General features: G+C 42.4%; 1 protein-coding gene across 12 annotated transcripts; it reads right to left on the bottom strand.

The window, feature by feature from the left end:
- Nucleotides 1-282: 282 nt before the first annotated feature.
- On the bottom strand, nt 283-22,827 carry arhgef10lb (Rho guanine nucleotide exchange factor (GEF) 10-like b). Of its 12 annotated transcripts, XM_047041018.1 has the most exons (32): nt 22,476-22,827; nt 20,456-20,544; nt 20,186-20,251; nt 19,754-19,928; nt 17,945-18,027; nt 17,722-17,860; nt 17,566-17,593; nt 17,028-17,101; nt 16,752-16,823; nt 16,133-16,201; nt 14,858-15,088; nt 14,630-14,763; nt 13,472-13,580; nt 13,264-13,367; nt 13,054-13,131; nt 12,639-12,818; nt 12,364-12,480; nt 12,145-12,237; nt 11,596-11,766; nt 11,354-11,499; nt 10,549-10,715; nt 9,248-9,363; nt 8,729-8,856; nt 7,642-7,742; nt 7,379-7,497; nt 3,944-4,030; nt 3,528-3,745; nt 3,126-3,283; nt 2,893-3,035; nt 2,097-2,268; nt 1,821-1,943; nt 283-1,720 (listed from the first exon to the last, which is right to left on the bottom strand). In XM_047041018.1, coding segments are annotated over exons 4-32 (3,966 nt in total). In that variant the 5' UTR covers nt 19,755-19,928; nt 20,186-20,251; nt 20,456-20,544; nt 22,476-22,827; the 3' UTR covers nt 283-1,115. The 12 variants fall into 12 exon arrangements, with proteins under 12 accessions (XP_046896974.1, XP_046896972.1, XP_046896973.1 ...); XM_047041016.1 differs by lacking the exon at nt 19,754-19,928; XM_047041017.1 differs by lacking the exon at nt 20,456-20,544.
- Nucleotides 22,828-22,838: the final 11 nt, after the last annotated feature.

Raw genomic sequence — 22,838 nt, 5'->3', positions numbered from 1 at the left:
CTCTTGACCTCACTCTCATTCTGTCTTCGCTCACACAAGAACGTTTTCACGTCTTAACCTCAACACAGCATTAACTTTTCTACAATTACTTTTTTCAGTTTCTTAATCTCTCCATGTTCCCAAATCATTGTGTGTGCTGACTGGACAAGATGACACCTTTGCATCTTCTAATATAATTTGAAAGTAACAGCATTCTAAGCTATACACACAAAATAATATGTAAAAGATTTGACAAAGCCTGAGCATTTGTCTTTTCCAGTCAAGAAAGAAAAAGGTCTATGATGCATTTTATTTTAAAAGCAAAGTGACACAGTGTCAAATGTACCATCAACAATTGAACTCATGCAGAGCATGGCTCTATCATTTTAAAACATTGGTTTCACTTCACATCATAAGGAATAACTGAAAATAAGTTATTTACAGTATTTGTTCTTCACAAAACAATAATAGATTTACTTAGTTTTTGGATGCATTGTAAACTTCAGGGTGTACAGTATGACAGATTTGTAGAATTCCTTTTTTCATACATGATACATTACTATACAACTATACAGGCTAGCCATTAGATCCATTAAAAATACTCCAATAGTGTCTCAACAGTAAACTATCATCTTCTGTTTCAAGAACACAGATTGTGTATTTATGAGACATTTATGAGTGACAACGCAGAAACTGTATTTGTCAAGCCCCTCCAGGCGCCAAAAACTGAACATTCCAATCTGACAGTCACATCTCAGTCACTTGTCCCTTATTTCTCCCTGTATCCACGCAGTAGATATACAGGGTCATGTTGTTTGAGTCTCTTCAAATCTCATCTGATGGTACCCATCCCCCTCCCCTCGGTGCAGATGTGTTCTGCCATACTGATGCATCATCTGCCTAAAACTGTGCATGTTAAAAGCTCTCAGATGGTCCAATGGGTGGCCTGAGGGACTGAAACATGGCCGATACAGAAGCTGCAGTTACAGGAGTTCACTACTGCACTCCGTAACTCCTTAGACACAACTGACCAGCATGGAAATGGACGAAAGTTCCATCCTGGAACACATTTCTTATCTGTTCCTCTCATGCTATGTGCACCTGACGAGGGGGAGGAGATAAACTGCCTTTCTTCTTCATTGGTTAACTACTAATGGGAGTTGCCAAACCATGAGTGTACTTTCCCATGTGTTAACCCCACTGGCTGTGGTGGATCCTTCGCCCAGACTACGGAAACCTCTTCCTCCCGAGAAGATTGCCACTGAGGTGACCTTCTCCCTCCGCCCCTGTCCCTCCCTGGCCCCTCCCACTGGCCTCCCCCGCACCCACACGTCAGGGTCTTCGCTCAGCTCGTAGATTGAGCCATCCTCCGGGCTGTGCTCTGGAGAGTCCAGGATGGGCTCATGGGGACCCTGGTCAGGCTGGGCCGTCAGCAACTTCCCTGGGAGCTGGGAGGTGGAGCGGAGTTGGTACTGGAGCAGCACTCCCCTGGGCTTGGCCTCTCTCCTGGTGGAGCCATCCTGCTGCTGAGACAGGCGGTCCTGGGACAAGTCTTTTCGCTCACAAGACAGGTCGCCTCCTCCACCGCTTCTCACTTCGTTTCCTTCTCCAACGCCATTAGTCTGGTCATTTCCTTCATAGACAGAGTCTCGCTTGAGCATGTCAGGTGACAGGGTGCTGGAGGTGGCGACCAGGAAGTCTACTGGGCCACAGTGAGCATTCAGGGAAGTCATCCCTTTACCTGAGGGGACAAACCATTTTACGTTATTGTTCATTAGATTCAGTAAACAGTTTATAGATATAGGATTATGCCATGCTCCATGTGAGATTCTTAGTCTGACCTGTAATTTTGGGGATGCCCTCCAGCTTTGGAACAGGCAGGGTGATGATGATGCCCTGCGCAGTGCCCACCCAGAGAAGCCCCTGGCAGATGAGAAGGCTGGTGACCTGGACAGCACCCTGACCTAGAAGACACAGTTAAACTAAATTAGCTTTGAACATGTGTTGAAGCGACTTACTGTCAAAAGATACAAATGCATTGCTATTGAAAGAGTAAGTGGGTCATTCCTGGGGGTTGTGAGCCCTCTTTGACCTTAGCCCCGTTTTAGAACACATGCCTGGAGTCAGGTGAGAGATGCGTGTGGAGATGTTGATCTCCTGCAGGTGCTCCAGTGTCTCAGTATGGAACAGACGAATGGAGGATCCCTGGGTGAAGGCCATCCATACACCACCGCCAGCCTGTATCATGTGACTCACACTGGCAGTGAGCTCTGGATGCACCTCAAACTTCTGTCAAGGAGAGGATGAGAGTGAGAGGGAAAGAGAGACAGAGAGAGGTGGAATTCAATATTAATGCCATCAGCATTTTTATTATTGTACCATAAGGAAACATGCATTGTCCTAGATGTGTGGATGAAATCTAATAATTTCTCTCTGCACTAGACAGAACCAGATTGCAAACAAGCAGAATCCCAGATAGCTGCTCCAGTTCCTGAGAGTCTGGAGAGGAAGAGAAGAGAGAGGATGTCCCCCCTCAGGCTAGAAAGAGGGGTTGGCTCACCTGTCAGTCATGATCAAAAGAGAGAAGTCTGAAGAAGCTCAGGGGCCTGTGCCGTGAGGACACCTCACTTACACCTGATGCTGCACATAACCCCCACTCAGTCTGAACAACAACCACCTTCACCAGGGACATGAACAAGGAGGGCCATGCATCATACTCCGTAATCCTTCTAGTTCGGATGCTGTGCAGCAGCTTCACTAGACTACACCATACTGTTTGCTTGGAGGATGTCTTTTCCCACCCATCTTTATTGTGTTCTTCTGCTCTCCCTCTGTGTCCTTCCCTACAGTCTACTATCTCTCCTTTCCATACCTGGCAGGGGATTTAGCAAGTGGTCCAGAGAGCTGACCAACCTGGGTAGTGAGGCTGGCACCCTGGATGACAGTAACCTGGTTGGCACAGCTTGCCCACACTGAGTCCTGCAGGGTCAGAAGAGTACGAACGGGGGCGAGGCCAACAGTAATCAGCCTGTACAACTCTGGGTCCCAAAGACTCTCTGGGAAAACAGAAAAAGGATCCATGTTTAGTGTTTGAATCTACAAATGTTACCCATAATTTGACCTTAATGTTGGGGGTTGTGTCTCACCTCCACTCTTTTGTTTGTAAACCAAAACCTTTCCATTGGCAAGACCAGCGAACAGAAAGGATGCTGAGTGTTTCAGGCACAGAACTGGACAGCCCTCAGAGTTTGCAAGGGTTAGCAGGCATTGGGCAGCTGTGTCCACACTACTGTATACCAGGATGCTGGGAAATGGAGTTCATAGGACAGATAGTAATGGCTGTACAACTCGTCAAATGCAAAACATGTCACTATATCAACAGAATGTGAAAATATTATATCACAGAGGCAGGTTTGGATGAAAATAATTCTGGAAGAGGCACAAAGAAAAAGGCACAATCGAAGCGTGATGATGGTGAATGAATTTCTGAGCATGATTTGTATTCTGAAGACTAGCTTCATCACGCTGTGCTTGTGCAGATGACTCACTTGCCATCCTGCAGACCCACACAGATGGTGTTGCCATTTCTGGCTGTGTTCTCAGCTGCCTTTCCCTGCTCCCCTTCCTCTGGAAGACTGGGCTCTGCCACCGACTCCAGACACAGGACTGGCGCCCCCAGCTGGATGGATTTGACAGTGCGAGGTGTGGACCGGTTTAAGGAAAAGATCTCTATTTGGCCTTCATTGGAGTTACCTCCACTGGACACCTGTATAAGAATATACCCAGGATGGAAGGAGTCAACCAATGTTCAGATAAAGCCATTACATCTGGTCTGAAAGAAGGTCTAAATGTAATTAATCCTATTATCTAGTAGCCCCTCATCAAGGTTATAGGACTGCTACATCTATAGGAATTGTTGTAGTGTTGGGGGATGTCAAACAGTTAGAGGCAGTATAATACGTACCCAGAGGTATCCTTGGGGCAATGATGTGCTAGCAGCAGAGAAGCCAAGCAGGGCAAACTGGACAGGATTGTGAAGGGCAGTGGTCAGCTGCATACAACAAAAAAGAGGTAATAGTTTACACTTACATATCCTCGTCACTAATGTTGTTGGCTCTGGCCAATATAGCCTAACTATCATCCAGTTTTCCAGGGCAAGTCAAATACCATATTCCTTAGAGCATGAAGACCTTGTGTTTGACATGCAGCTCTTGGCTTCAACAGACAGGGCTGGATAGAACAACATTCAGATGTATTCAACCCTACAGTTCTGCTAAAGGGTTTTAATTGTGCAATAAGGATGCATTGTCTTCAACATGCATCAACATATGATTCTGGAGGCAAAATGTTAAGCTCAGTCAGTCTTTGACAGATGCAAAATCATCTATATTCTGCATAATTGTTTTGTCACACCATGCAAAATGGTAGGCTGATCACTGGAATTCTATCTGGTTGTGATTATGAACATTTGATCAAGCTTGACTGAGTGAAGACTTTGGTGTCAGAGAAATAGAGATAATATTCTCCACACTGCAGAAATGTTAGTTTGCGTATTGAGAGCATTCTATGACGTGATAAATAATCAAACTGTTCAGTCCCAAAACTGTTTAAGTGGTGAATTTATCTATGCTATCTATTGCTTGCATTATTTATGTGACATGTATATCATTGATGTTTGTACACCAGTATTGTTTTTGTGTACAACATAACTAAAATTCAACATTCAACAAATACATGAAGAACATGAACTACATCATCTTCTTGCAGTAGTGATGCTTATTTGATCTTTGTATGCGTCCAGACCAAAGCCCCCAGAGGGTTGGGTGTTCTCTGGATAACTGTCACCTGCAGATTCATTTCCATACAAATAAACAGAATGTAAGGTTTTGCCAGAAGCGGGTCCTTTGAATTGGAAATGCCATGTGCCACATTTCAGCAACTAATGGATCTGAATTTCAAATTCTTAAGATGAAGGGACATGGCAAAAAATATATATATATTAACGGTATATAGATACAGTAAACAGTAAATAACAGTAAATAAATCCTTGTTCATATAAACAGTAGATATGAGATTTATGAATTATGCATTGTACATTTTAATATAAAGTTTAAGAAAATGGCACATCTTCGAGTTTTCATCAACTCAAATGAAGATTACCATCCAGTATTTTCCTCACAGCTGTGGATTATCATCAGGACAAAATGGTTTAAGCGAGATAAAAAACCTTTGATCTAATGCATACATCAAGAGTTTGAAAGTGGAGGAATGAAAGGAGATTAACCTTTAAAGGAAGTGTGATGAGTGGATTGTGAATGGGAACAAAGCTGACAATTCTGTTCTATATTCTGAAAGAGAAACACTTGGGGGATGATTGGGGTTGGTTGACAGCTGACAAACGTGCAATTTGAGACTACCCATGTTGTTAACCTTACTTAACTTTTGTGTGTAGTTGTGCAACACAACATGAATGTGTGTGCGTGTGCACACAGACACCCCTCACACACACAATAAAAATACCTTGTATAATCCATTTTAATGAGCAAGCTTCTTTTGCGTATCCCCAGGTTCCAGCAGTGCAGTCACTTTATACTTTAACATTCTCTCTATTCTTAATCCTGCCAGGCAAACTGTGTTTTGGCCCAGCATGATAGTGTTCTGGGGGGAACATATAACTTCTTCAGGTATTCTTTTATCTCCTTAGTAACATTTAGCAACAACAAGACAACTTTGTTTTGACATTTTCACACACACACACACACACACACACACACACACACACACACACACACACACACACACACACACACACACACACACACACACACACGCACATCTTCAAATGCATGGTTAGGTGACAGGGTATTTTTGTAGGTAAAAGGGAATAGTTCAGGTTGGATCTAAGGCCCTGCATCATTGAAACTCACAGTGAAATGGGTCTCCATTGCTGCAATGTATCAAAACAGATGAAAAGTGTCAACACAAGAGATCAAGACCCAAGCATCCATGGCTTGGTCATCACTTCCATACAAAATCATCCAAAATGACCTCACATCCAATCACAAAGACATTTGGCACAGGAACTAACATTGTAAATATCCTGCCACTGGCAAAGAAAATGTATACACATCTGTAGGATGATTTTCAAGACAGACGTCCCTTCAAATATTTAGCATTCAGCATACTCTTTTCTCCCCTGCAGACTACACATAATTCAGTAACTCCAGATTGCTATCACATGACGTGACATAAGAGACATGCCAACTCTGATGAACCTATTGCTGTCAATCCCTCAGCAACTCACTTACTGACATCAATAGACAGCAATTGCAGAATTACATTTTCTGGCTGTTATCTGATTTGTCTTTATCCAAGTTAAAATACCTATTTTCCCCAAGAAAATGCATAGTTTGTGTAATGATTGTGGTGGCTTGCCTTAGTTGGGGGCTCTACAATGGAATAGCAGGAGAGACATTTGTTATATTCAAAATAATTGCACTGGAAATAAAATACATTACAGTATCTAAATGGTCCAAAATAGAAGACACTTTTTTTACTCTAGAACCCAGGGAACTTTACATACATTCAGGAAGCCTGACAGGAAAGTTTACTTGGTGAACGAAGTAGGTCTTGTGAGTAATATACTGTAGTGGGATACACCAGTTTTCTATTCTTGGCTACCTCTTGTGTCCTCTAAAAACATACAACCTGTACGGTTTATCATTAATTTCCTTTCCAATTTCTATGATAAATACTGGTTCAACTAAAATCTAGATCACTGAAACCTTTATCAGCTTGGGAAAACCAGACACACAGACACATGTACTACACACATGCACACACTGTTTATTCACACCGCAAGACAGACAGTGCTCCCCTCAGGTGAGCCAGAACTGCTGCTAGTCATGTGACTGTAGGATTTAATTTCCTTTATCAAACAGCGTCCTCAATCTCATCTGGCAGTTATGCCCACCCCTGAGCCTCACTCCTTCGAATCACAGGACAGACTGTCATTGAAATAACTGGGGTTAGAGTAAAACTTCTAATCATAGCACACAACACACAAAAGATCCACAGTTACTTTGTTGACTGCCAATTCAATCTTGTTCTTATCCTCCTGTGGATTTAATCAAAGCCTGAGCATCCAGTGTATCCTTTGTCCCTATTCTGAAGTAAATCCAGAACCGAATAAGCCACCCTAAAGAAAACCTTTCACGTGACACATTACAATCTTCATTCCTTTTGTCTCTGTTCGACCATAGTGGAGGCTGTCACACATCATTGAGTCATATTCACATCAAAAACATATCAAATACAGCTTTTACACTACACGTTTTAGTCTTTTCTTACTATGCATGCCATAATTCCACTCTTGTCTACCATAGTAGATGCTACTCACTTTTTGGTTATCCTTGGCAGAGATAATAGGCATCCGGTAGGCAAGCAGTGGGCACCAGAGTGGAGGTTTGGTCTTCCCATCATCCTCTGTACAGACCCAGCCTGGTGTGTTCTCCTCCCCTGTGGACACAGACACATGGTCACCTTTTCTGAAACTTCTCATCTCAGAAAGCTGCCTTTCAAGAAACTGTCTCATGACGCTCTGGTTTGTCATGATTTCTTCATCACCACAACACAACAGTGAAATGTCGACTGATTTCTCACTCTGGGCTATCTTGGATAGGTGAAGTCGGTTCACCCAAGAGATTTTGCTGAGGGGGCTGGGGGTGTTGAAGACCACCATGAAACTGACCGGACGTCCAGATCTGAAGATCAAAACACACATTAATAAATAGGCATGCATTTACACACGCATATACTCAGTGAGCAAAGAAAAACATATGTGCAGTGTAAGCTAATTCCAGAGTACCCAGCATGTTATTTTTAACAGCGGGGAAGAGAGAGATATGAAACTTCTGCAACACCGTGAGGATGATGGAGCCACTGGAAAGTCTTTTCAATTATGTAGTTCAATTTAAAATTCTGCCAATATTGGTATTTCTTTACGACATTCCCTGCAGCTTTAAAAAACAAACTAAGAGTGGTTCACAAGATAGGAAGGAGTGGATGGGAATGTTAAGAAGAGATATATGCGGGTAAACTAGCCCCTGCCATGCCCAAGCCCCTGCCCTGAGCAGGCTTGATGACTTGTCATCATGTCTACACATTAGCATGCTAATACTTGCATGCCTCAGAGCTTTGTTGACACTAAACTTTAATTGCTTGAGTAAATACCCAGCAGGGGAGAAATGCAACTGATAACTTTGTTATCTCTTCAATACACAATTTTGCTATTAGATTTGTTGGCTATGGATCTGTTATGCAGAGTTAGTCTAAAGGGCACTGTGATTACAATATAAGCCATGTTGAGGTAGACCACAGCCCATTGAATCCCATCCCAAGGTTGGCGACAAAGGGAGCCAGGCCCTGCCACCCACTCCTTCCAAGCTGCCCTGCCATCTGTTCCTTCAAACTCATCTGACCCACAGCGAGTCCTTGAGATCAGCCTCTGGGCTTACAACAATGCCTACACACACACACACACACACACACACACACACACACACACACACACACACACACACACACACACACACATACACCACACACACACACACACACACACAGACCTAGTTAGGATGTTTCACTAAAAACCACTACTACTCATTGGTCCAATAACTTAGGAATACAGTAAAGGGTTAAAGAGTCCAGCCAAGACTCTTAAACCCCAGCTGACCTTCTGGGCACTCACTTGTCTGGCTTGCCTGGCACTGACAGCCGCAGGCGGCATTTGTTCGCACACTGGATCTCCTCCTCTTTGATACGGATGAGTCTCTGGAGAGCCAAACACCAGTCCTGGCCCACTGTTGTGTTCAGGTTCTGGAGGGAGAAAAAGAAAGGAAAGAAGGGATGGGAAAAGGAGGGGAACATAATGGGTAGATCAAGTGAAGGAGGATGCAGTGATTCATTCTCCATGTACTTGTGGACAAATGATGTTGTGGATGTTTATAATCTTAGACACAAAATAACTTTTACTGTATGAGGAGAGATCCTGTGAGGGTCTGGTGAGTGCTGTGAACATTTACATTTAGTCTTTTAGCAGACGCTCTTATCCAGAGTGACTTACAGTAAGTACAGGGACATTCCCCCGAGGCAAGTAGGGTGAAGTGCCTTGCCTAAGGACACAACGTCATTTGGCACGACCTTCAGATTACTAGCCTGATTCCCTAACCGCTCAGCCACCTGACTCCCTGGTATGTCCCTGACATACCTGGTATTCCCCATGTAGAGTTCCCACCATTAGAGTGACCTGTTCCACCACATCCAGGTCATGCTGCAGCTCCTCCAGGTCCTGGTACAACCTGGGAGGACCCAGGATCAGTTTACCTGGAACACACATGTTGGTAGCTTCATTATCATCATCATCATCATCCCTCCCGTCCCTCAGTAACAGCAAATGTATCCAAAACATTTTCTTTGGAAGATCTTCATCAGAGTATTCCCATTTATAGTAAACAAATTAAGCTGTTTGGAACATTGTCTCTATTGCGGTATGTATGTATGGTACTAGAAAACTGTTTTCTAGATGTAATGGTTTTTTATATACAGTTACAAACCGTCAAGTTAAGGCTCTTCACTAAAACGGTTTGATTTGTAATTTTTAACAAGGAATTTTCTATTTCTTTTATAATGCTTAGATGTTTATGCCTATGCAGTGAGAAACACAGGGGAGAACAGCTGAAATATTCCACAAAGCCAATATGCTGCCTCTTTTAACTTTCAATTAGGGCATTGAAGCCCTGGAGATTTTGAAATGAGTCTGTTCTTTTCAAGCTGGGGAATATGGGTATGGATTTGGACAAGGGCCCAGAGAGACACAATCTCAGTCTATTTCTTTCGACAGCTTGGTATGAGTTGACAAAACGTGTGGTGTGTGTGGGAGTGTTTGTCTGTGTATGTGTGTTCCAACATATTTTTGACCGGTGTTTGGTTGACTAACTGAGGTAGCTGTTATTGGTCAATTAAAATCGGAGTTCTTCTTAACCAGTTGGTTTGTTTGATTCAAGGTACCTGGATATAGCTGAATAACTGTTGTGTATCTGCCATTGTATTTCTGAGGAGGTTGGAGCCAAAGGGGTGGAAGTGGGTTACACCCCTTTTAGAGCCTAAACAAATGTTACCCACAGACCCACATTTACTGTTATGCCTTTCAGTTTTTTTGTCATTTATGGGTCATCATTCAGCTGTGTCCTTTTGTTACTGAAAAGATCTCGCTGAGAGCTTTCATTTGACCTGTAATATTCATATTTACCCAACATTTCACTGACACCCTTTTGGCTCCAAGCCCTGGTTTTGTTTATGTCTGTGTATCAGAAAATGTAAAACATAGATTTTCCTTAAAAGGCAGTTTCTTTGTTCCCTTGGCAATTACTTTATTCAATGCCTTTGTAAAAGTCCGCAGGCCTTTTACTTGAGATGGGATGAAATGACAGCCACACATGAGGTGACTAGGATTTTTATGAACCATAAAAACTGAAAGTAGCCTGGTGAGCCACACGGTGAGTTCTTTACCTGGAACACTTGACACAGAGTTGAGTCGTTTCCCTCCACCAGGGACGTCCTTGTTCTGGACACTGTCCTGTCCCACCTCCACAACCTGCACCTGCAGCAGGGGAGCGCTCCACTTCACAGTGTACTTAGGACCAATGGGAACCAGGCTGCTGATATCAGGGGGACCCCTAGTGGGCCAAACACAGTTTTACATTAACATCTGCAAGACCCATTCTGAAATGGGATCACCTATCAGTGGTGAGTTAATTTTCTTTCATCCTGTTTGTTACTGGTTTAAGAAACGGAAGTTTCCACCAAAAATGATGAAACATTTGAAACTGTAAATAATACATGCTTGTGTGCAATATGTGCAATTTCTCTAAATGGGCCAGGATTCTTAGAATCAACATAAACATTTCCTCCAGGGAGAATTCTGTCATTAGGATTCTTCTGATCAGATAAATTCCTCTCTAAACAGAGGACCCCTGCTGATTCTGGGGCACATTACTATTCATACATTCTCATGATAATGCATGGGGGGCATCCTGATCCAGTTTCTTAGAACATTCATTGGGAGCAAAGATGGGAAGTTGAATTTAATGGGGTGGAATCAGAAAGAGGTCCTTTCTTCAGGTCTTTGATCTTAAAGCAAGTTTGGCATTTGAACGCGTAAACTTATGATAAACATTACCTTTGCTCATTAATGATGTTATCAATGCCACACTCAGATCTACAGCAGGTGGATGGGACAGAAACAAAAGGTCTCTCACAGATTCTGACTCATGTTTCTGATGCTACAGCAGAGGACAGCTCAGGGCAGACTCACTTCATGTTGACGTTGCCGCAAATTAGCATGTCATTGAGAAGGAAGACTTTGCGCTCCTTAGACTTGAGGACCTGTCCTTTTTCCCCGTACACCGTCTCAATGAGCACCTCACACAGTACCAGCTGCCTCTGGTCTGAGTTCAACAGCTGGAGAGGGAGAGGGGAGGAGGTGAAGATACAGAAAAGTGAATATGACCTCATAGGGGAGAAGGGACATAGGGTCTATATGTTTATATATGTCACCTTGCTGAGGTTCCTGTCTCCAATGCTGCGGGCCAGCTGCTGAATCTCCACCACCTGGTCGGCCATGCGTTTCTGCTCGTTGAGCTTCTCAGCAAGGGTCTCCAGCTCAGTGAGGGCTAGTTGCAGGGGCAGGCGGTCGGGATGGGCTGGTGGAGTGTTCTTCAGCATGTCCTGAGAGGTGTATTTGGGGTTGAGAGAGGCAGAGTGGCATGTATTACTATACACTTAGAAATACTTCTTTTAAGAACAATTGTGTCCTATCAGTTACAGATAACATTTCCTTTTCCAAAACAGACAGAAACGTATTCAAACATCACGTCTCACTTCCTCCTGCTGGAAACTTACAGACATTTTCTGTGGAACATTCCACCTCTTACAGCTAATAAGATCCACTCATGAGTTTCTACCTGGCCACACTTGACACAATATTTACTTTCAGAACATTGTCTTTTTTTGTTCCTTTTTTTCAATGAATCAGAAATGGTTTACTCATGAGGCAAACTGTAATCAGTTGATTTAAACAAACAAGCTTTGGTGCTCACAGCTTACCTGTAGCAGAAGGATGAACTGAGGGAAGCGCTGTATTGGTTTCACCATCAGGCCATAGAGAGTGATTCTGTCAGGGCTAGATGACTGTTTCTTCTGTTAGGGTTAAAAGAATGATCAGACTCAAGAACAATCTGCCGACATGCTGCATAGGCCTAAATACTTGTTCTCTGGCAAAAACACAATAGTTGCATAATAATCCTATAGATTGGAATAGCTCACCTTGAGAAACTCCAGGAATGCTGGTTTGGAGATGCAGGCTTTCTTAATAAGTGCCATGGCATTGGTAAAGTTGTTGACATAGTCACTGTACACATCTAATACCATTGACTTCGAAAACTATGGAGAAAACAAAGGACAGATTATAACTTTCTCAACTCCAAAAATCCAGTTGCACAATATAGACCTCATGTCAGATCAGAGATTACTTGACATGACTGCACATTTTGAGACAGGCCACAGAACATTTCTACAGTAGATCCATGTGTTGGACTGACCGAGGCAACAAAGAGGTCTCCTATCTTCTCACTGTCCTCCCACTCGGCCACGCGGGAAGCCAGGGCGATCTGGAACATGGAGTGGCATTGCAGGATCTCCCGCAGGCGGTAGAATATGGGAGGGACCTTCTTTGGATTTAGGATCCTGACCTCTGGCTCCAACAAGGGCTTCTGGTACTCCTATGAAAACAGATTGATAATTAAATCTGACAATTCCCAGATACCCCTGCTTCCTCACAGAAGCTAACACTATATGGAGGCTATATTGATAATATTGGTACAATGATATTTTTGGCATCAAATAGGTGCACCTTACTGATCAGACACACATACATTTCTTGTGAATTAGGCCATACAAAACAATTAACTAGACTTAAAAATGCCATCAACATGTAAATCCAAAATGTTTGTTCACCTGTAGGATTCTCCTGAGAGAGTCTACGTAGCTCCTCTCACTTTGAATAATGGAACTGAGGATGTGGCGTCTCACAATCTACACCAAGACACAAACCGTGTCATGATAAGCACTCCCAGGAAAACAGAATAAACTCTGCAGAGTTAAAAGGTCAATAGTGAGGTCCCACAAACTACACACACACACACACACACACACACACACACACACCTGTTGGGTGGTAAGACCCTCAGGCATAGGGCTCAACTGTGGAGGTGGGTGCTTTACTTCAGACACAGTGACATCTAGGTAACCAGCATCATCATCACTGTCTCCTGAAGAGTGAAATCAATCAATCACTCAATCTAAGTGAACCGAAACTGGATTGAATGCACGCTTTGCTTCAAAACATTGGTTTCAAATATTATAGGTTACTCACCGCTGGTCTCTTTTTTCTGTAGGAAAGAGACTTTGCGCATCATGGCTAATTTTGTCTTTTCTAGTCCGCCCTTGGTGCCATTTCTGGCTGCTTTCATAAGCTTCTGGACCTACAAGAGAACCCCCATGAAACAGAGTGTAAGGAAATGTTAATAAACATGTAGAACACAACAAGAGGAAGAAGAAAACAGAAGACAAGAGACAAAGTTTCTTTGATGGATGTCAAAAAAAGAACAGCCTGTCATTCGGCAAATGCCCGTGTGTCCTCTGATGTCCCTGTACCTTGATGTCACAGCTCTGTTTGATGTGTGTGACATCACGAGACCCTAAGCGCACAGCCAGGTCACGCTTGGTCTTGACACAGCGCTCCTTTAGTCCACGCAGTTCGGGAGACAGCTAGGGTAGGCATTGCCATGCCAAAGGTAAACACCGAAAAGAATCGGACAGTTCAGCAGATCAGCAGGACAGATACATGGAAGGATTAAAAAGGAAAAGAAGCAGAGAAACAGGGCAGAAGCAGGTGAAATAATCATTGAATGGTATCCTCATAAAGTCCATTCCAAGAACTGAAGAGAAAAAATAAAGATTTTACCTATGGTTCAATTCTTGGATGAAAAATCACTGGCAACTAAATGCAGTTTCGTATTTAAACACTTCTCCCTTTTGGATAAAAAATATATTGCTTCCTCTGGTTCCTAACTCATAAAAAAGCTACAAAATATCAATCACAATATCATTCAAAACTGAGTAAAACCTTACATAAATAGACAAAAACAAGAACTTGTCACACAAAAGTCAGAATCCTGTCTCTTAAGAACGTCCAATCCCTCCAAGATAGGCTAAGCAGCAAGAAAAGCAGTAGAGTCAATAAGCTGGTACATGGACTGACAGGCCAGGGAATACCCAGAGAGGAAGAGAAAGGAACCAAGTAGAGACTGCTGACAGAGCAAAGAGCTAATTTAACCGACAAAACACCCATCGCTCACTTCCTCAAACCAGGCAGTGCATTAAGACTGCACAGATGTGGACTGTCCCTTAGGGGACAGAGGTATTTTTTCAACAATGATGCAGTTCACTTGTAAATGTGCCAAGTGTGTGCCCAGATTACAGCACCATCTTGTGGCAGACTAATTTTAGATTTTAATAAAAGGAGCCTTACCTTACTGCTACTGCGGACTGGGGGTTTGGTCTCACTGTCTGATAGCTCATCATAGCTCTCAAACTCACTGGAGCTCCAGCCATTGTTGCTGCCATGACGGTCTGTAGGCCTCTGGATATCCTCATAGATGTCATCTGGAAGCCAAGAGGGCAAAAGAAAATGCCACACTTAACTCTTTCACTCACACACTCAGTCACTGTACACATTAAATCAGGATGATGCACTTACCTTCTATAGGAGAGAGTAGGCTCTCACAGGGAACATCGTCATAGATGACCTCTGGACTGGTCATCTGGTCAGGACTGGCCACATCGTCTGTGCCAACCATTCCCTCTGGACAGTGCAGAGCATCAGGACTAGACACCATGTCTGGACTGCATGCGTTGTCAGGACTGGAGACATCCTGAATACTGTCTGCATCACCCTGACTCCCAGCATCACAATTGGAAAAAGTCTTTCCTAGAAGATAACCAAGCCAAATAAAAGTTGGAAAAAATCTAAAACTGAGGTCATCAACTCAACTTGTCTCATGCATAACAAGGGGCTTTTTGCATGCTTATGCTGCTAACACAAAAGGTAGAGGAACAAAAACAAAACTTTCAAGCATTGGAAGAACAGCATGTAAAGAATCTGTGGTTTCTGTCCACTGCAATTAATCTGATTCTACAGCAGAAAATGAAGAAGAAATTTGTGCTTAACTACATCAGGCTATGTAGCCACTCTGAGGTTATGTAGCCAGACTCTGGTGGGAAGGTTACAGCTGTTTATTGCTGAGCGTGGGTTTCTGTCTCGTCATCATAAAGGACATATCAGAGGGAGAAACTGTTTACGCCAGCATCTGACCCAGATGGGGGTGTGTAGCAGTGTGTGTGTGTGTGTGTGTACGTCTCTCTAAATCAGTTATTTCGGTCGCATCAACAAGAAGGGGGCTAGCAGTGCTGGCCTCCCTACCCCCACCAAACGGGGTTGCATCAAATGGGCTTTGTGTCTCAAGGTCATGAGAAAACCTGATTCCTGGTACACACAGTATGTCTGCTCTGTCTCTGATGAATAAGGTTCATGGCCTTGTCAATATAGCAGAGTCAATAATTACTCTCCTGTTACCACAGTGAAGGTGAATCGATACACACAGACACTACTCTCTCTGCCCCCGTAGAACAGCCAAACTTGTATTATTGTTGTAACGTTGCTCTATTCACAGGTACAGTTTTGTTTCTATCTTCACTACACAAGTTAGGATTTTTTTTAAATATATAAATGGTTAGGGATACAGTTTTGGGGATTCATATTTAGAATATAGATTAATAAAGGTTGCTATTGCCATCTAATCTTTTGCAACTACTGATAATACAGATAATATAGAGGTGTGTGTGGGTTTACTTGGTACACTAATATATATCTACATTTGCACTGGGACTGAGTAAAGAAGACTAGGGCGGAGGTGGCTATAGACTGGGGACCAAATACAGACTAGCTAAGACTAATCTAGAGGAGTTGTTGTACCTTTATGCAGTCGCAGAGTGAGCTCTGAAACCACAGTGAACCATTCCTTGGCTTGATATGGTGCCTGAACTGAACAAATAAACATGTTCTGCTGTGAAGATACAACTGACCCCACGCACATGCGGCTTGATTCATCCTTAACTCCCACGCTCACTGAGATCACACGTGCACATCGCCTATGGTGATAGAGGAATCTGCTCAAATGTAGCTCATTTATGCATGAGTGACAGTGATTTTGTGTCATTTAAACCAGCACAGATTTATTTGATACCTTAATCTGGTTGATCCATGCATAATTTGGAATCAATTTGAATTAGATTTTTGTTTTGCCCTGAATTTGATTAGCACAATCCGTGACTCTAGCAAGACTCCAAAAGAAGAGGCCATGATTGTGCTAACTTACTCCAGAAACAACCCTGGTCCAGCCAGTCCCTAGTTGAGGGATATTTATATTAGAACTGAATTAACCAGATTGGTTCAAGGCTTAATCTGTTATAGTTGAATTAGATGATTGAATGTCTCAGGAGTAGGTTCTAGAGGTTTGTTTCTGGACCAGACCATTGTGGTTGTTCAGGAAGGTGAGTATGTGACCCCACCACCTTTGACGATGACAACAGACCTGCATGAGCACCTAAGCGGTCAGCCTTTTTTAAAACAGTTGTGTAGAGGTACTCAGTCCCAGAACTCGAACCTAAAAAATGCCATTGACAGAGACAAGGCTTGATACAGTAGGAAGGAGTATTACATACTGTTTTAATACTACTGAGAACAAGAGCAGGTTTTTGAACTTTAGTAGTTCAAAAACATATTAGAAAGTAATCATTACGAGTACCAGTGAGTAGTGCATGTGTAAGGCACAATGAGCCTCTGGAGTAAAAGACAGCCCCTTCTTTACCTTCATAAGTGCTGCTTCCCTTCCAGGAGTTGTCTGACCCTCCGATCACTCCCAGCTCAGAGGAGATTGATCGTCTGAAACATTGACAAAAACGAGTTCCTGAAACGTGCACTCCTATTAATCTCTCTTCATGTTCACTTTGATATCGTTAGTGTTTCTAGATGGTGCGGCCCAGATACCATATAAGCATATTGCATCTGCCATCAACCACACATTTGTTTACATAAAGAGACCCTGCCGCCTCATTGTTAGCATAAACAGGGATTATGGATGGAATGATGAGATCATCTAGAAAACACCAGACCATTACAACGCACAACTGTGTTTCTGGTTTTGTAATTCAACAGCATACACAACAGTGACCAGACGATCCTGGTAGTAAATGATCAACTATCCTCTACCTGTATATGAGAACATGCACTACTGTTTAACTAATGCTGTCATCCTCTGAAACAAAGTTCATGAGCCTTTATGGAATTCCAGCACCACTTAAAAGCTCAAATAAAAGTTCTTACAATAAAAAGCTAAAATATCCTACCCTTCAGGAGATTCTCTGACCACCATATCTGTAGGGAGAAAAACACACCAATTTGTTAATTAATTGATTTCAAGGAATTAAATCAAGCACAATCATAAGCAGCAGGGTCAACATTACAGTAAAATGCTGTTTAGCATCTAGCAACATGTGTCTCACCTAAGCCTTTAGAATGATGGAGTGGCTGAATGCTTGGGTCCTCGTGTCCAGTACAGGGACATCCATTTGTTCTATTGTGTGTGTTTACTGGGTCTTCAGAGCAAGCAGGATCCATCGTAATCCTTTTGCAAGTTTTGTTCTGGTAGGAGCATGAGTTTAGTGCAGATCCCAGCACAGCGGCGCCAAAACCCTTTGTCTTCCCAACGTCCACTGTTGTACAAACCTCCTCATCACTGTCATCAAACTCAAAACTCTCTCCTTGCTCCTCTTCATCCTCCAGATGAAGTGCAGCATTGGTTATGGACACTGAAAAACAGATTCATATTCATATCAATATGAAATCCCTCTGTATATTCTAAGTGACTCTCTTAATGAGGAAGCATAGCCATGACCCCATGTGTTGTTAGTGTTTCTGTGCATCCCCAAATACAAACAAGACAGTATCCTTCCCAGCTTTTTTGAAAATTCCTGTTAAACATGACATAAATATTCCACAACAAGCTGTTCTGAATGTATATATTTAGAAATATTGTATATCAAAACTTTTTACACTTCCTGTGTGCCATCAGGGCTCATCACCGATGAATTATCATTGATGAGTGATATCAAAGGGAGATACTACATGACACTGCACTCCTTTGAATTTCGTTATTATGATATCATGGATGACAGATTCAGTACACATAACACACTCAAGAGCCACACAAAGAAGAGGAAGACAGAGAAAGTAGCATTATTCATCCCATGTTTTCTATGCATGCGTATGCATTTCCGTATAGTAACTAACTCGAGTTCATTTTTCCTGGTTTTATTTATGAAAATGAATGAGCAGAAAAAGGAGAGGCTATGAGTAACTAGGTGTGTCTCTTCAAAGACTAATTAAGAGCTGTCTTAGCTGTCAAAGAATGGTGGAAAATATACGGTTTTTAGACACGCCAAGATAATAGTCCAACGTCAATTCTGTTCAAAACCTGTGACTGGCTCAGCAAGAAAATGAAACGGTTAGTCTTATGGGACAGAAGATAGTGAAGACTGGGGAGTAAGAAGGAAATAATTATGTCAGAGACGTGGCATGAACTAATAGTCAAACTCCACTGCTTGTAGAAGCAATAAGAATATGTGTATCATATTTTCAGTAAAGTAGGATTTTTGGTTGTTGCATTGGAAAATGAGAACCTTCTTGAATACCTTCAGTAACAGAAGGGGAAGACTAGATAGGGAAAACACTTGAACACCTCTGCAATGATAGAAACAGATTAAGTGGCATCTTGCTACAGTGATTAAGGGGAACAGTTAAAAGGGAGGATTAAGCTCTAACATACAGTAGGTGAGCATATGGCTTATAAGTAACCAGGCCTGGATTTGCCCTGGATCTACCCAAGACTCTTAGCGCTTATATTACAGCAGCACCTGACAGCAATAACACATTTACAACTCTGAATTAGTGACATATAAATCATGCAGCTCTTGTTCTGCAAAATCTACATAGGGTCAATGACTATGTTGCTGTGATTTTGTGCTTCATAAAGACAGTGTGACACCATGTCTTTAAAATCATTAAAGCTGAAGGTACAGTTGAGGGTTTGTGTGAACATTTTCTTTCTCCTTGTTTCTCCAATTTGAGGCATTAAATAAAACAGTGAACATGACAATGAGCCATTCAAATGCTACCATTTACCCACAGTACATACGCTCTCTCCTTCCAGTCCTGCAACAAGGGAATTACTTTTTCAGAGGTTTGCATGTTTCTAGGTAGCTAGGTGAGCAGGTACAAGTCAAACTGCCTTCATGTTTGACAGATGGATTTGTGTCAAGGGCATCTAAGGCACATATGGTCCAGTGGTATCAAGGTGCTTGTGATGCAGCTTATGGTCAGTAGGCTAAGGCCCCCATAGGATGCTCTCCCTTTCCCCAGCCCAGGCAGATTAGAAAGAGTTTAACCTGCTGGCTGTGAGTTATCTGAGTCAAATCACAGCACTGTCTGGGACTGTGTTTATCTCTGGATAGAAGGTTTCACAGAAGGCTGACATACTTGGTGGTTTACAGACGAGACAGAGAGATAGAGTACTGTCGGTTGGATGATTGTGCAGATTCCTGGGAAGGCTTAGACTGCTGTGTCACACTGTTACTGCGACCTTATTAGTTCCTGGTCAGATGGAGAAGTTGTTGTCACCATATTCATAATCACTGTTAAGATCCCTTTGACCCTAAGAGCACACACAGACACTGTGTTTCAGAACATCACATAGCAACAGTGACACCATTTATTTATACAAGCAATGACCACACTGAGGTGGAGTACGTTTATTCCATTACATAGTAGAAACACTCTGCCAGCATGAAGATTCCGCAAGATCAATTCTGTTGCAACAATGCAAAACACAAAGAACACAAAGTTCTAAGAATACTTTTTTACCGGCCCTTCTCTTTGATAGACATATTCAGAGAGCCGCTTCAATCTCACCTGAGGTTTGAGGGATAAGTGGGTGTGGTGACGTCATGTTGATCCTCTGTGATCACATCAGTCTCTCTGAAAAAAGATAGCCCTAAGATAAGAAAACCATAACTGATGGACACATTACCGTGTACAATATTTAATTTCAATTATCAAAATGTCTATCGTTTTGCTTGGCAGTGTGATGTCTAAGTGAAGCAATATGTAACCCTCTGGGTAAATTATACAGTGACAACTCCATAGGCTCTTGTTGTAGCATGTCAGTGACTAAACACTCACTTGACCTGAAATAGCATGGACTCTTCAGTAGAAAACCCACAATCAAACAAACAGGTTTAGGGTGTATGGAACTCAAATGACGCAGACACCTGTAACAGAGCGTGCAAGAGGAAAGTGCGTGTGAGAGAGGGAGGGGGAGAGAGAGAGAGAGACAGACAGAGAGACAGAGAGAGAGAGAGAGAGAGAGAGAGAGAGAGAGAGAGAGAGAGAGAGAGAGAGAGAGAGAGAGAGAGAGAGAGAGAGAGAGAGAGAGAGAGAGAGAGAGAGAGAGAGAGAGAGAGAAATGTTTGTACCATATCCTGCATGTGTCAAATTCCTCACATATATGCAGCAGATCCAGACATGTGGTTTCAGACTGACTTTTCATCTGCAAAATCGGGCAAGGTAACAGAGTTGGCCAATCAAGGACTAGGCTTCCGTATACGGATTATATACAGGAATATCTGAATAGCTGATTACCCAGATATATGCACATGTTTAAAAGACTCATTCATAATAGCCCACAAAGAGAGTTGGAAGTACACAGAAGTTCTTCATTGCTCTTTGAGGGGGCATCGTCTTTGCTTTAGCATTGTATCAAGAAGAAGGGGAAAGGGGTGTGTGTAAGTGTGTATGGTGGGCGTCATACTAGATGAATAATTCAGAAAGCTATGGAGAGCAGCGGCCCCAGATGCTGTGGGCTGGGTGCATCAATGGACAATAGAGAAGCACTGTAATCTACAGTGAGAACAACAGATAGATTGTTTGAGCCAAGGGAACCCCTGTCTGTGCTTTACTACCAGAGAAACCTGTATACAACACTCCATCAGCATAGCTTGAAAAGTAGCATAGGTTACAGAAAAGCAGAGTGTGCATGCATCCATGTGTCCCTTGCTTTGTCTGTTGTGGATGTTGCTTTGCATTGACCATAGTCACTGTTTGTGGTAGCAAGCCAAAACATGAATTCAAACGTCTGTTTCATCGGTTTTGGATTAGATTGGCATGTCCCAAAATAATATTTCACTGATAATACATAATTGGCTTGTCAGTGTTCTCGCAGACACAAGTTTTTTATTACCACGATTGACAAAGTATGATAAGCATTATAGCAAGATAAGCATTTTTAAACTAAGTTGAGAAACATACAGTATTTTAATTGTTCTGGCTGTTGTTCAGAACTTCATCTAGCATGGGGTAAGGATCAGGGTCTACATAGGGTCAGCACATTTCTAGGGTAAACAGCATTTATAGAATGACCCAGTCAACCTCCATGGCTAAAAGAAAACATGAGGGTTTTCAAGCGGCCATCGTCATGGAGATGGCCAAGCTTGCTGTATAAATAGTGCAGCTCTTGGACATCAAAAAATGTCTGGGACATCTGCCTGTCCACACACATTAAGGCCCCCATTGTGCTTTCGCCTACTCCTTTGTCATGACAACATCCTCCCAGACAAATCATTAAATATACCATTATTCAGCTTTATTGTTGCTCATTGCCACAGTGAAGGAAATAACTGTCCATGTAGTCATGTTTCTTGATTGAACAATAGCATGTGACAGACCAAATGTAATCAATACACATAAATACATATTTTCCTATAAGCAGGTGTGTCTGTGAATACATTAATCCATAAGTATGCTATGATATCATCTATCCCCAAAAATATATATAATAATTTAAATTAACTGAATATTCCAATAGTTTTTTATGTTTGCCTTCAAACTGATGTCATATTTAATGTGTACAGTAGATGAACAGTTACAGTACATTTTTTTTTTATATGTACGTCTGTATTCTTCTCATTCCTTCAACAGAATATTTATAGAATATGTATAATATTCATTACACAATAATGTGATCCCCTTATCTTCACTTTCCTCTTCAGACACTAATCAAAGCCTCCAAGACTCCTATCAATAACTGATCAAGGACAAATCCACCCTGTCACCTCTACAAAACCACCCAACACCCATTCCCTTTTTATTGCAAGATTGGGGTTCGTAGAAAGACGGACAGGAATTTCAAACAATTAGCTCTCACCTCCAGGTCCTGGGTAGACAGCTACCACCTCATGCACGTCTGCCTTCAATCCTTTAATCCCAGGCACTGTCTATACTGGTAGTTAACACAGCCGGTTTGTCCAGGGTGCACCCATTGCTGATCAACTCACTCTAAACCCAGGGTGTCCCTGAACATGTCCCAATCTGTTCCCTCCCAACTACATATTCTTCTCTGTTGTTACTCTCAAACAATAATGTAGCCCAGCGCTCTAAACACACACAAAGGCTGTCACTAGTTCCTGCTATACGAAAACTTCTCTGTCTCTAGGTTTGTTAACGCTGTCTCCTCCCTCTCTTCTTTCTCCCTCTCACTCCCTGCAGTGCATCAGCACAGCCCACACGA

This window comes from Hypomesus transpacificus, chromosome 18 (genome assembly GCF_021917145.1).
Source record: "Hypomesus transpacificus isolate Combined female chromosome 18, fHypTra1, whole genome shotgun sequence".
In the NCBI taxonomy this organism is placed as follows: Eukaryota; Metazoa; Chordata; class Actinopteri; order Osmeriformes; family Osmeridae; genus Hypomesus; species Hypomesus transpacificus.
The sequence above is the reverse complement of the archived record's forward strand: the minus strand, read 5'-3'. Positions and strand labels throughout refer to the sequence as shown.

Coding starts and splice junctions, on each gene's coding strand:
- arhgef10lb (XM_047041010.1), bottom strand. CDS start 20,222: ATGACGTCACCACACCCACTTATCCCTCAAACCTCAG. Junction 3,284..3,527: donor GTGGGTCTGCAGGATGGCAA/GTGAGTCATCTG, acceptor TCCATTTCCCAG/CATCCTGGTATACAGTAGTG. Junction 3,036..3,125: donor TTACAAACAAAAGAGTGGAG/GTGAGACACAAC, acceptor CTGTTTTCCCAG/AGAGTCTTTGGGACCCAGAG.